Genomic DNA, 13510 nt, shown 5'->3' on the forward strand with positions numbered 1-13510 from the left:
AGCCGCAAACGTTTCACAATGGACAGACGCTCTTCCACTCGTCTTGCTAGGTATCCGCAATGCAGTGAAAGCTGACATTAGATACACTGTATCTCAACTCGTTTACGGAACGACACTCTGACTTTCGGGAGAATTCGTAGATACTTCTGCTTCTTTAATGAGCATGAATCTAAACTCCTACACGGGCAGGCTTACAAACGCTATGCGTTCAGTTAAACCTGCTCACACTCGACCTCAATCAACTGATGTTTCCGCGCAACTTGACTTACGACATAGTACACATGCCTTCGTTCGTCAAGACTCACATCGACGACCTCTCGAATCAGCATACGAAGGACCCTTCAAAGTTCTTCAACGTGAACCTACGTACCATGTAGTTGACAAGAACGGCACGACCAGATGCTGCTAAACATAGCAAGCTATCAGAAGAGTGTTTACCAACGACAAACTCGTTCGGTTTAAACTTCTGGCTGGTCATGTCTTAGGGGCATCACTACCTCACCAGAGGGGGGGGAGTGATCTGTAGCTGTAAATAATTCCCCAAAATCAATAGCTCATTAAGTGTTCGACATTGGATGCTGACCACATTGTTTTAAGTGGACTTGTTTAGCTGAAGGCGTTCGGTCATGCACCCGTACCAGATCATGATACGACCCAGCGTGGGAAACAGCTCCCACGTTCACTAGCCAGGTTAGAGTAAACACTCCTCGATATATTGATAACGGATCAAATATATCTTTCCTAACTCTTCTCGTCTGACTTCTGATTTCCATTGGTCGGGGAAAAGCTCCGTATATAGAAGGTGCTACTGGTATTATTATTACTATTATTATTATTATTACTATTGTTAGCTTTATTCAATATTATATTTTTGGTACAATATAGAATTCTTAGCACAAAGTACTTCAACAAGTTTCCGTTTCTTACTTCTTCATCCTTCCTGACGATAAATGTTGAGTGATCGCCAGCTAGAAGTTAGCGGCCCAGTCAATCGACATCTGGATAATGTACATTCTTCTCGCTGCATATTGCCAGCAACCACGATATCTCTGATTAAGCCTTCTGTAACCTTTACAGCGAAAGGTCTTACACTTTTCAGAAACGCACCTAGATGACAGGAACAGGTAGCCCAGATGTTTAAACAGGACGCCATGTATATAGAAGGTTGTAAAATCAGAATACTAGTAACTTCAGCATCAAATATATTTACCAACCCCTTCGCTTCCGACTTTTGTTTTTACTGGTTGGGCGCGATTCGATTATAGAAGGTGCTACTGGGAAAGTGTTGTCAAACTACAATACTGGTGGTATCTTCGAGTTAAACGGGAATGGTGTGACGGACCAGCTAACTTCGAAGTTACACCTCGAGGTCTGTATCTAACGTGGATTATCCCGTCGACTTATCAAAGTACTGTGGATACTTTGGAGACCGTATGACACAAAAGACGCTATTACGTAAATATATTAGCAAGAACGAGTACAGAGATGTTATTGAGACCACTAACGCATGTGTCAGTACATGGTGTACGACTAACTGATGTACGTTTTTTGTCCTTGACTTTAACAAGGATCGATGATCTGTTCGATATTCAGTGGCTCAACTACCGGATGATTTGGTTTAGTCCTAGTGGCATTTCACTCACGTCATTGTCAGAAGCAAATATATCAGAGGATACATTTTATGTGCTGTCGTTATATCGTGAAGTGTCTAGAGTTCGTAGAAAATATGTAGCGCTCCATACCCACTCGTTAACTGGTGTGGATACATGACCGAGTGACTTCAGCTGAGTAACTCCATTAAAACTAATGTGCCCAGAATCAAATGTCGAAGACTTAAAGAGCTTTATATTTTGAGGATTTACCTATCACAAAATATATATAGCTTTAGTTTACTATCGGTTGAGAGCTACAACAATTTTTTATAGACATATTCAAAGATAATATCAAGAGGAACGTGTTTATAATTGTGAATAATATAGATCTAATTTTTGGTCATTATCTTTCCATGCACCAGCTTTCTTTCTAAATCTCCTATTGGAACATTGAAATTTGTTGACAAAATAATCTATACCAGAGAAATCACAACAGATGTTGTAAACTTATACTTCTGATTTGAGATTGAAATTATTTTTCTTCCCTAAATTGTTTGGGCACCGAATTAAAATAATTGGTTGGGAGTTTCGGTTTCGTTGTTGTTCAGGTATCCTTTCGAATGGCAGGTAGCCCTGCACAAGTGTTGCAGATTGAGCCGAAGAATGAACTGATATTTGAAGGTAGTTAATATAATCTGTCATTTAAGATGATATGCCCTCAGTGAAGTTCTAACATAGTGTTCGATATCCATAGGGGATCATTTGTTGTATACTAATTCATACAGTTCATATTACTTTAGTTATACGATTTCGCCATAAACATATCAAAATAGCTCTGTTTGATCTGAGTTTCTGGACTCCATAAATCGCTCTGAAAAATAATGGAGAGAACAATAAAGACATTATGGCCTGAGTTTTCATGTGTTTTTCGAAATACAGTCACCACCCAACTGGACGTTAGCACAAGAAGTACATCAAGTCATAGTCCTTCCTCTCAGACGAGACGACAGGGTCCCTTTATATTTGTGCTTAATATCATTTAATCCTGTTTTGTCATATGTTAAGCATATCGCTAGTACTCCCATTGCTTGTAAATACGGCTTAGTACCAAACGTAACTTACTATGCGAGGAGCAGAAATAAATTGTCTTGGGTCGTGACTACTACTTACAAACCACCTTCACTAAGGTATGCGACCGCAAATGGCAGCCACCTCACTGACTCCCTCCAGGAGTTCTGCTGTTGCCTACATTATCCGAATCAGTGCTTAACAATTTCATGGAGTGGCATTTTGGCCAGATAGTCTCTGACATTCTCCCGATTTGCCATGATACGTTAAAGTGGTATCTGTTTTTAGGTTGATATAGGTCCATGACTTCACCAATTGATTCATACCTGGTTTTTTTCGCCTACAGCATGCACTAGACAGTTGCACTGTAAACAAATAGTCGTCTGATGATATTAATGTTCAAAGGCTAGACCTGCACCGATACCTGTTACTTTCAAGTTTTTTTCACAATTTTAAGTAATGAAAATAATTTGGGAATATTCGTGGATTTGAAAGAGAACTTTAATGGTAGTCAAGATGGTTGCCGATGTTGACAGACAGTAAGAGCTGCCCTACTGAAATATTCACCTTAGAGGACACAGCCGAAAGTGGTACAATATAGGTCGCTTCGTAGTAAACCAGCTTTATGTGGGTTGGCGAACATTTCGTTTGTAGCACAAATAGAGTTGTCGAAAGTCAAACAAACTTTTAGTACGAGTCCTGTGGTTTTCTCAACTACCATCTTACCTAGGCCAAGACTTCTCATATAGATGCTGTAATTGATATCCTTCCTTTAGTCTTACTAGATGATATGGACTGGTTCTTGACATTTTTGACTTAAAACGAGTGATTAGCATCCCAAACACTTTTGGAGTGTTATTCATGTTGTTCTTAGTCACTCGTTCATTCTCGGGAACAAGTATCCCTAACACATTTCCGATAAAAAAAAATCCGTAAGCCCAAGCTACTTATATCCTTGGCTTTCTTTTTATTTTATTTTATTTCAACACATACATATTGGTACAAAAGAGCACCAGGTACATATGCGCCACACAAAACAATGAAAATAGGAAGAGAAAGGATGAAAAAAATAAGGAAGACTGAAATGTACAACCAGAAGAGCTCTCTCAGTTAAGAAAGTTAGAACCATTCTTTATGAAGAACGTAAAAGAAGGTTACAGCAGGCTCGCCACTGGCTTCTATTCTGAGCCATATCTGATAACGTCTCTAACCACTGTGTTGCACCATCTCTCGGACCCCAGCCAGGGAGTCGTGAAGGACCAACAGAAGCTAGCCCTTTGCAGCTCTCTTTCATGCCACGACACCATGTCATACACTGACCTCCTCTCCGTATGTTTTAACCAGTCCCACAGTCGGCAGATAATGCACAACGTGGAATTCTCTAGAATGACATTCGTAAAGCATGTCTAAGCTACCGAAGTCTATTTTCGAGATGCTGACACCAATTGAATTATCGTTTCTGCGCCCGGACACACGATGCCGAACCTCTGCATTACTAACATGGTGTTGCCACTGGATTTCAGCAATCCTCCGGAGACAACGATGATCGAATACGGAGAGTCGTCTAACATCCTCAACTCGGGAGGCCAGGTTTCACAAGCATAGAGCGAAACCGTTCTCACCGACGCGTTGTAGATCCGACCTTTTACAGCCCGACTAACATCACGAAGGTGCCAGAGATGGCCCAGATTGGCATAAGCCGCTCTGGCTTTCACTATACACGGAATGATCTCATCACTCACGCCACCACCAGAACTTATGCAGCTGTCTAGATACACGAACTTCTCGACTACTTTAATCTGCTCACCATCCAGAGTGAGTACAGGATTAGAATCCTTCCAGTCTTGTAGGAGTACTTTGCACTTGGAGGGTGCAAAGCATATACCGTACTTGCGGACAGTGATTGCCAACTGATTAAGTGCGGATTGCATGCCTTGGGCATTATCGCACAGTAAGACAATATCATCCGCATACTCAAGGTCGAGAAGTCGTTCTCTAGACAGCAGATCCACACCGCCATTACTTACATCCATCAGAGCTGTTTCCAGAATGTCATCGATGGCAAAGTTGAAGAGAAATGGTGAGATCAGGTGACCCTGCCTAACCCCACTGCTTGAATGAAACAAGGGAGAAAGGTGGTTGTATGCTCTCACTCTGCCTGAGGTGTTCGTGTACAGGGCCTTTAAGATGTTAATTAACTTCTTAGGCACACCCTTCTTCAATAGACAATCCCAGAGAACAGTCTTGTCCAACGAATCGAAGGCAGCCCTGATATCAAGAAACACTACGATTGTTGGCCTGCGATAAGTATGACGGTGTTCTAACATTTGGCGGAGGGTGAAGATGTGATCAATGCATCCTCGACCAGAACGAAGGCTTTCTCTTAGATATCCTAAATCTTTTTATCCTATCTGTTCATGCCTTATATACATATTTGGCTTAATACTGTATGCAGTCACCAGGATTAATCCTACTGTTCGTCGGGTTTCGGTTTGGGTAGCCCAGGAATACATGCGTCACTTCTCATCACTGCTTCACATTCACCAAAAAAGCAAGATCTGTACAGATACGTTGGAAAAACCTCATAGGTTTTTACTAGTGTTTCCCAATTCTAAATTACTGAAGCCGTGTTGTGGTTTCAGCTTTTGGGATCAAAACAACAGGTCGCAAATTCGAGCACTTCACTTTGCTTCGGGTGACCGAGTAGTGTCACCAGTGCTCCCCAGAAGTGCGGTTGAAAGCTGAATACGTAAACCTGTTCCTGGTCAATGAGTTGTATTGTTGAAATTTATGTTTATGTTTCTGGTGTCTGGACCTTACGACTCTTCAGTGTTCCAACCAATCTGGCTACAAAGTAAACGTATCTTTCATAGTGGTATCCCGCGTTGTAGCTGACTGACTGGTATCCGGAGCCTTTAACGTATTTCCAAGTGACTCGGTAGCCGATTTTTGACTTAAATCGTTTTGGTCTTTTTTTCATCAACACTTCATTCCAATTACGTGTATTTTTCCCTCATCATTTATATGGCTTTCCTGTAGGTCCTTTCGTCGATGTAGTAACTTCTTACATCAAATTGACAAATCCTTTGGACCGAGCCGTTGGGTTTAAAGTCAAGACAACAATGCCAAAATGTTATTGTGTAAAACCAAGCAACGGATATATCGAGCCTCATCAAACTATAGAGGTTGCAGGTTTGTTTTGTGCTTTTGTCTGGGGTAAATACTTATTTTTCAGTAATGCTCCAGCCGTTTAGTTACAATGCCGCAGAAAAGTTTAATCATAAGTTTATGATTCAGTCTATCGTTGCTCCTGATGACCCTCGTCCTACCACAGAGCAGCTGGTATGTAATTAGCCAAAACTTAAGTATTTATTTCCTAAGTGGAAGGATACACCTCATAGTAAGCTCATGGACTCACGGCTCTTTTGTATTTTACATTCGCCTGATGAGCTTCATGTTGAACCTTGCCGGGATTTAGTCTTCGAAGGTTATTTTCTTTGTTTTTATGTATTAACTCATTTAGGTCCTTTTGTGAGACCTGTTACATCTGTTGTGAAACTGACCAACCCTTCTTTTCAGCCCGTTTGCTTTAAGATTAGCGCATCGTCCCCAGATCACTTTTCTGCCACCCCCAGTATAGGTGTTATATCTTCTCATGAAAATGTGGAGATCTCAGGTATGATACATTTTTTCGTTACGATCTTGTATAGTTGTGTTCCATCCCAATGATTTCGACTTTACAGCAAAAAATCGTGAGAGAATGTTAATTCAATCTGCCGTTGCTTCGGAAGGAGCAGATCCAAAGAAAGATCAAACAGTGGGTTTGTTAAAAAAATTAATACAGTAGGCTTTGTTTAAAGAAGGAAAGGTGACGGATTATTACCTAAAATGTGTTTTCAAAAACACAGGCATTGTAAGTTAATTTCTGTCGTATTTTAAATGTTTAGGAGGAAAAAATAGAAGTTTGCAAACAGCAAATTGCATCATCTGTAAGTGAAAAACTTACTTTAACGCACATTTTTAGAAACCTGTACATGATACTAGTGTGACCCAAACAAATATTGAGAAGTTAATGGCTGAAATATCTGCTCTTCGCCAAGAAAATGCTGCACTGAAGGTAATATTATATCCTGTAGTAAATATAAATCTGAAATTGTTTTGTTTTCCTAAATACGATGTTTTGAAAGCAGGCTTGGTAAGCATCACTTTGCGAACAGTTTTCACAAACTGCAGAGGAGTCGAATTATCTTACAAACAGTAATTTAACATAGATTTTTCGTTGTTTAATTCAGCTACCATTTACCACTATACGCCATGATATCTTACTGTTGTGCCAAAGAGTAGCCTTTGTGGTGTATTCTTTTAATTTCGGAGCACCAGGCACATCTAATGATTTGGCAGCTCGGTAACGACGAATAAACAGAAAATTCCCCAGGTTGTTTACATGTTACGAAATGTTATGGCATCCTAATTGCTCCATCTATTTATTTATTTAAACACAAACATTGTGTTATAATTTCACTTATCACGACCCAGCTATTCTTATTGTTTAGTATTCTTAGACACCAATTCACTCGACAAGTCCCCAAATCAGAACACAGTTGAACAGGAAAGGAATTATATTCTGAATAACAGTCAGTCAGTCAGCTACAACGTAGGACCAGGCACATATATGCATCGGTCCAAGTTGCCATACCTCGTTAGCACAACAAGATGAACACCGGATTCATAGTAGTTAATTTAGTGTTGGTGGTAGTATATAAATTATAGGTTGTATATAAGGATATAGTACAGGAAGGAAGAGAGATATGAAGCAATTTTAATCTCAAGGTTTAAGGGAAGATAAAGAGTGTATACACCTACACCATTGTGATCGATTCTCAGCCATGTCACACAGAGTCTCCAACCATTGGTTACGATAGTCACGCGGACCCCAACCAGGTAGTCTGCATCTGCCAACATGGCTCAGGCTAGAAGTTAGTGACTTCAAACACTGATGCCATGTTTTGGTTTGGCCGCCCCTGAATAACAAGGATAGATGGAAATAAGAAGTAAAATAAAAAATACGTTAGTATATTTATAGTTTTTACATGAGAAGATTCTAGAGTCTTCTCCAAGTATCGACTAGCGCTGATTGGATTAGCCAACACAGTCGTGCATGGAATATGCTTTAATCCAATCCATGTCCCGCTAACACATTGCTCCAAGGAGACACCAAATATAAATACTCTACACTTCGTCATTCGATTTGTGTGAGAGCTGAACTACCACCCGGGCGCCCAAACCAAGGCAAGTGGTTTTCTTAGGGACCCACTTGTGTTATGACTTTATAAAAAAATAAGACGTATGCTAATTCGTTATTGATTTTTATGTCCGGCTTTTATCACATGAATTATACGCCAATCGAAATACTTGTCTAATCTTAACACTGTGACAAATCCATGATGTTCGACCAATATGAGTAGTCTAGCGTCCTTATTGGCCCCTTGTCCGCCTAGCCCTTCCAATTGAGTCCAGAACACCAACTGCAGCTTCTGCTATACGAATCTATGCGAATCATTTATTTCAAGCATACTCTGTTTATATACCAGACAGACCGCATCATACCATAAAATAGAAAATAATATTTGTACAAGATCAAGCCAAATGTGGCTGTGAACGTGGGAGACTGTAGTCTTTAAAGCGAGTATAATTTAAGAACAGTAAATCGTATAATAGTAATCAATAGGTCAAAATGAAGCTTATAATAAGATGAATATAGATATACACAGTCTAGTTACTCAATAGTTAAACAATAAGAATATACATAGAATAATAGTCCATTAATAGGTCCTGGGCGTTACCCGTACTTATGTCTTCACTAGGATATAACAACTTGTCTTTGATCATGTCCTGGTATCATGGCAAAAAAATCTAAAATTAAGCTAGGATTAAGGCATAATTTATCCAGTCAATCACGAGGTAGCACCTAATATGTATGTACATTCGTTCAAATTGCCATGCTTCATTAGCACAAAGCGACAAAACGTCAGGCCAAATCCCAGAATGGTAGAGGTACAAATAGTATCAATGGTAATAGGAAGAATTAGATACTAAAGACATGACTCGAAAAGAAAATATAAATTAATAAAATAAAAACCAAAGGTTACGCAGGATTTAGAATATCAGAACTCGGGGAAAGACAAAGAATAGATGCACCTGCGACACTGCAAACGATTTTGAGCCATGTCATTCATAGTCTCTAAGCACTAGTTACAATAACCACGCTGACCCCAACTAGGTAGTCTACACCTGTTAACATTGAGAAGTCTGATTGTCGATGACTTCTGTTATATATATATATATATATTATATGCATAATATTAGTCCATAAATGGAACCAAAAGTTACCATTCACTATTGTTATCGGGATGTAACAACTTCATGGACTGATTTCATGTTTTGGTTTGGCCACCCCTAACTTTCTTCCAAACCACTTCCGTATTCACCCTTGGTAGTGAGCAGATTAAAGTAGTCGAGAAGTTCGTGTATCTAGACAGCTGCATAAGTTCTGGTGGTGGCGTGAGTGATGAGATCATTCCGTGTATAGTGAAAGCCAGAGCGGCTTATGCCAATCTGGGCCATCTCTGGCACCTTCGTGATGTTAGTCGGGCTGTAAAAGGTCGGATCTACAACGCGTCGGTGAGAACGGTTTCGCTCTATGCTTGTGAAACCTGGCCTCCCCGAGTTGAGGATGTTAGACGACTCTCCGTATTCGATCATCGTTGTCTCCGGAGGATTGCTGAAATCCAGTGGCAACACCATGTTAGTAATGCAGAGGTTCGGCATCGTGTGTCCGGGCGCAGAGACGATAATTCAATTGGTGTCAGCATCTCGAAAATAGACTTCGGTGGCTTGGACGAATGTCGTCCCAGAGAATTTCACGTTGTGCATTATCTGCCGACTGTGGGACTGGTTAAAACATACGGAGAGGAGGTCAGTGTATGACATGGTGTCGTGGCATGAAAGAGAGCTGCAAAGGGCTAGCTTCTGTTGGTCCTTCACGACTCCCTGGCTGGGGTCCGAGAGATGGTGCAACACAGTGGTTAGAGACGTTATCAGATATGGCTCAGAATAGAAGCCAGTGGCGAGCCTGCTGTAACCTTCTTTTACGTTCTTCATAAAGAATGGTTCTAACTTTCTTAACTGAAGGAGTCTTCTGGTGTGAAACTGTACAGAACTCTTTACTTTTTTGCATAACTGAGGCTTTTCATCGTTCTTTGTCTTGTAAAAAAACTAACGGAATTTTTCAGTTTGGTCTAAGTGGAAAATTACTTTTCTACAGTCCTTCTTTACTCTCTACACTGTAAATGTCTATACTTCAGACAAACTTTAGGAATAAACTATAAAATGGTTCCTGGTACTAGTTAAAAATGCTTTAGTATGTAAAGCCATTAAATCTCTGAAGAGGTATAATCTTCACACAATTATCAAATATCAGAAGGATTCTAATATGAATAATCTGCATAAGAATTAACTATGTTTAAAACTTTAAACTCGGTACTTCAACACCAAACTGTACAATTTATTTAAAACAGTGAGACCATTTCTTTTTGTGCTAACTAAGTCAAGGGCTTTTTAATTAGTTAAATTGAATTGATCGTTACAAACCTCATTACCTAACAATAAATATCATAAATGACAAACCCTGAAGATACTTGATGTTTATATCCGATTGGGTCAGTTTGTCTCTGTTATTATGGTTTACTTAATTCGATAATATAATATGACTCATGTAGTAGAAATAGTTTGTGTTGTAGTGGATTTTAAAAGATGAAACCCATTAATCGACGACCGACTGAGTACGTCTGATATATGTTAGAAAATTGAAACAATTATTATGTATAAAATATCTAGTCGAGTTACTTAACATACAACAAATGAATGATTAAAAAGGAAAAATAAAGGTCATAAAACAATAAATGCTTATTGACTCTTGCCCCACTGCAACAATATCATTCTGATGTTATACTAAAGACAGTTATTCATCAATGCTTCTTGTACTAGTTGATTGCTTTGCTTTCAAAAAGTTTGATAAAAATGGATATCTCAATTACTTTTATCAGTAGTCCAGTATGGTTGTTATGTTTTCAGCTTCTAACTTCAAAATTATATCTAGACTTATGCACAGCAGTTTTCAACTAAAAAATAAACAAAGGTATGACACAGGGTATTAGGAAATGATGGTAAATCAGTTGATGAGGTCATGAATCTTCATCGACTGAGGTGGTTGTGCCACGTGTTACGTATGCCTGAACACCGATTACCACGACGCGCTATGCTGACTAGTGTAGGGGATGGTTGGAAAAGAGTCAGGGGCGGCCAAACCAAAACATGGCATCAGTTCTTGAGTTCACTAACTTCTAATCTGAGCCATGTTGGCAGATGCAGACTACCTGGTTGGGGTCCGCGTGACTTCTTTCCTTTCTTTACTATATCCCTACATACAACCTATCTTTTACATACTACCACCGTTAAATTAAGTACTTCTATGAATCCAGTGTTCATCTTGTTGTGCTAACGAGGTATGGCAACTTGGACCGATGCATATATGTGCCTGGTCCTACGTTGTAGCTGACTGACTGACTGACTTGAACAACATACATCTCTAGTTTATAGTAAAGTTTTCTGTTGTCTTTTTTTCTCTCTATTTAATAAACAATATCTTTTATAATTTATTGATAAAACTGAAAGCATTGTCCATAGTTTCTTGTTTGTTCAGTTATTGTATGTATATGCTCAGGGTTACAATTTATCTTGTATGAAACTGTGTTGACTTCTGTCCGGTGACTATTATCAGGTATCTTGTAGACAAAATTTCGTATAGATCTTTCTATATTTGAATGAATAAGTAAATAAAGCTACCATATTAAGTCTGATTATTGTTTTCCCTAATACAATGTGTTACTAAACAATAATAATAATAATAATAACTCGTTACACTTGTCTAAATGAATGTAACGATTCTTGATCTGTAAAGATCTATCGTTTTGTGGAGGGGGGACATAACAGGTATAGATAAAATAACAGCTAGTTGATTAGAAGGGGTTTTGTGGAGATTTCAGTATTTTCATAGTTGAAATCATGAGTCAATTGAAGCTAGACCGGCTTAGTGGTCTATCGGTTAAGTGCTCTGGCGCGAGACTGGTAGGCCCTGGGTTCGAATCTCGCGAGTGCGGGGTCGTGGATGCGCACTGCTGTGGTGTCCCGTAATCGGACGAAACGGTCGTCCAGTGCTTCTAAGTTTTCCATGGTGGTCTAGCTTCAATTGACTCATGATTTCAGCTAGTTGATTATTTAGTTTCTAATTCACAACTTTGTCTCATGGTGTAATTCAATACTTCTTTCACTATATCCTTCGAAAGTTTTATTATACCACTGTATATATAAAATTAACTAAACGCAGTTTCATAAAAAAGGTATTATAACTTATTTAAGTTAAACTTTTGTTACCTGAAACATTTAGAGTATTGTGATAACAATTGTCTTGACTTTTTATAATCTTTTATCATTATTTATGGTTTTTAACTGTTCATAGGAATCGGATCTTCATTTACGACGTACAACAGCTATCTCAGATACATGTCGAATGTCTACTGAATATGGTGCTAGATCGATGGCTGCCAATGATGGCCGTCATCATAATCAAATCAGAGCTGATACTTTTAGCAATATCCCACCGATTTTATATTTAATCACAGCTTTAATCATTGGTCTCTTCTTGGGTCGTTTTGTTCTGTAAATGATCTACAAACTTACAACTACAGTTATATTCTAAATTGTTATCATTATGGTTACGTGAAAATTTCTTCAAAATCTATTCACATACATTCACAGACATTACTTTCCTCAGTTTGTATGTGCGTTTATGTTTAATCTTTGCTATGATACATTTCTGTATTGACAAAAAGATGAATCCTATTTGTTCTAGTTAGCTATTCAATACTTTATTTGACATGTTTCATCTTAAATCTATTTCAACAAATTTCCATAAAACTTATCAAAGGAAATGTGTAAAACTTTTTTTTTTAAAAAAAAGGTGGATACTTGTTTTCATTTGCTTTGACATTATTGTGCTGTTGTTTTCTTCTGTGATTAAATGAGAAAATTGAATAATACATTATGTATTAAAAGTGAAATATATATATATATATAAAGTATAATTGATCATGTCATTGAAAGGAGGGTATGTTTATGATATAATATACAGTGTATTTGTATGTATCTTAATTCACTGTTCCAACTAATTAGTTATTATATCTGTGGTGTAATATCCTGAAAATGTCCGATCTCTTCAAGTAAACCACTTTTTCCGTAAATTTTATTATTTCTTTTTTTATTGTTTACACGAATGGGCACAACTGCATTTTATGCTTTAATTTTCAGGTCCATATCGTGGATCATTATATGTAGGTTATTTGGTTCAAATTAACCTGTTGTTTTCGCAATAATTCAGCGTTTTTGCCGTTCTTTAATCTAACACAGGAGCGATGAATAGGTCTTAACTATTGAGTGTGTGTGGTACGTAGCGAAATATTTAAACAACCAATTTACTAAAAATTAGATGCTTCTATCAATCAATGAAACATAAATCCACATCTAAATATGTAAATTTTTTTCATTTATAAATAAGATTAACGGTTCATTTATTTATATCCATATTTACTGATTGATATCATCTTGTCAATTCTTGGTTGATCCTGTAAACTCCATTATGGGTTCAAATAATTCATACTTGTAAGAATGTCTTAGTTATTTGGTTTTTCTATACAACTAGTCTAGTGAACAGTTATCATCAAAGCTAACTCTTA

The 13510-nt window shown here is 38.1% G+C and overlaps 1 protein-coding gene across 8 annotated transcripts; it reads left to right on the top strand.

Annotated features, from left to right (window-relative positions):
• Window positions 1-2155: 2155 nt before the first annotated feature.
• Smp_136240.1 (putative vesicle-associated membrane protein (vamp)) lies at window positions 2156-13148 on the top strand (the record flags this gene model as incomplete). 8 transcript variants are annotated; one of them, XM_018797526.1, is made up of 10 exons in its annotated part: window positions 2156-2273; window positions 5700-5852; window positions 5896-6002; window positions 6042-6147; window positions 6184-6336; window positions 6371-6477; window positions 6508-6573; window positions 6621-6649; window positions 6685-6777; window positions 12238-13148. In XM_018797526.1, 9 exons carry the CDS (start codon window positions 2213-2215, stop codon window positions 6707-6709), a joined length of 807 nt encoding a protein of 268 aa, XP_018652561.1. The 8 variants fall into 8 exon arrangements, with proteins under 8 accessions (XP_018652561.1, XP_018652557.1, XP_018652562.1 ...); XM_018797529.1 differs by having other exon boundaries at window positions 2213-2273; window positions 6371-6481; window positions 6608-6649; XM_018797523.1 differs by having other exon boundaries at window positions 2213-2273; window positions 6371-6481; window positions 6521-6573; window positions 6608-6649.
• Window positions 13149-13510: the final 362 nt, after the last annotated feature.

Source organism: Schistosoma mansoni, chromosome 5 (assembly GCF_000237925.1).
Source record: "Schistosoma mansoni strain Puerto Rico chromosome 5, complete genome".
Classification (NCBI taxonomy): Eukaryota; Metazoa; Platyhelminthes; class Trematoda; order Strigeidida; family Schistosomatidae; genus Schistosoma; species Schistosoma mansoni.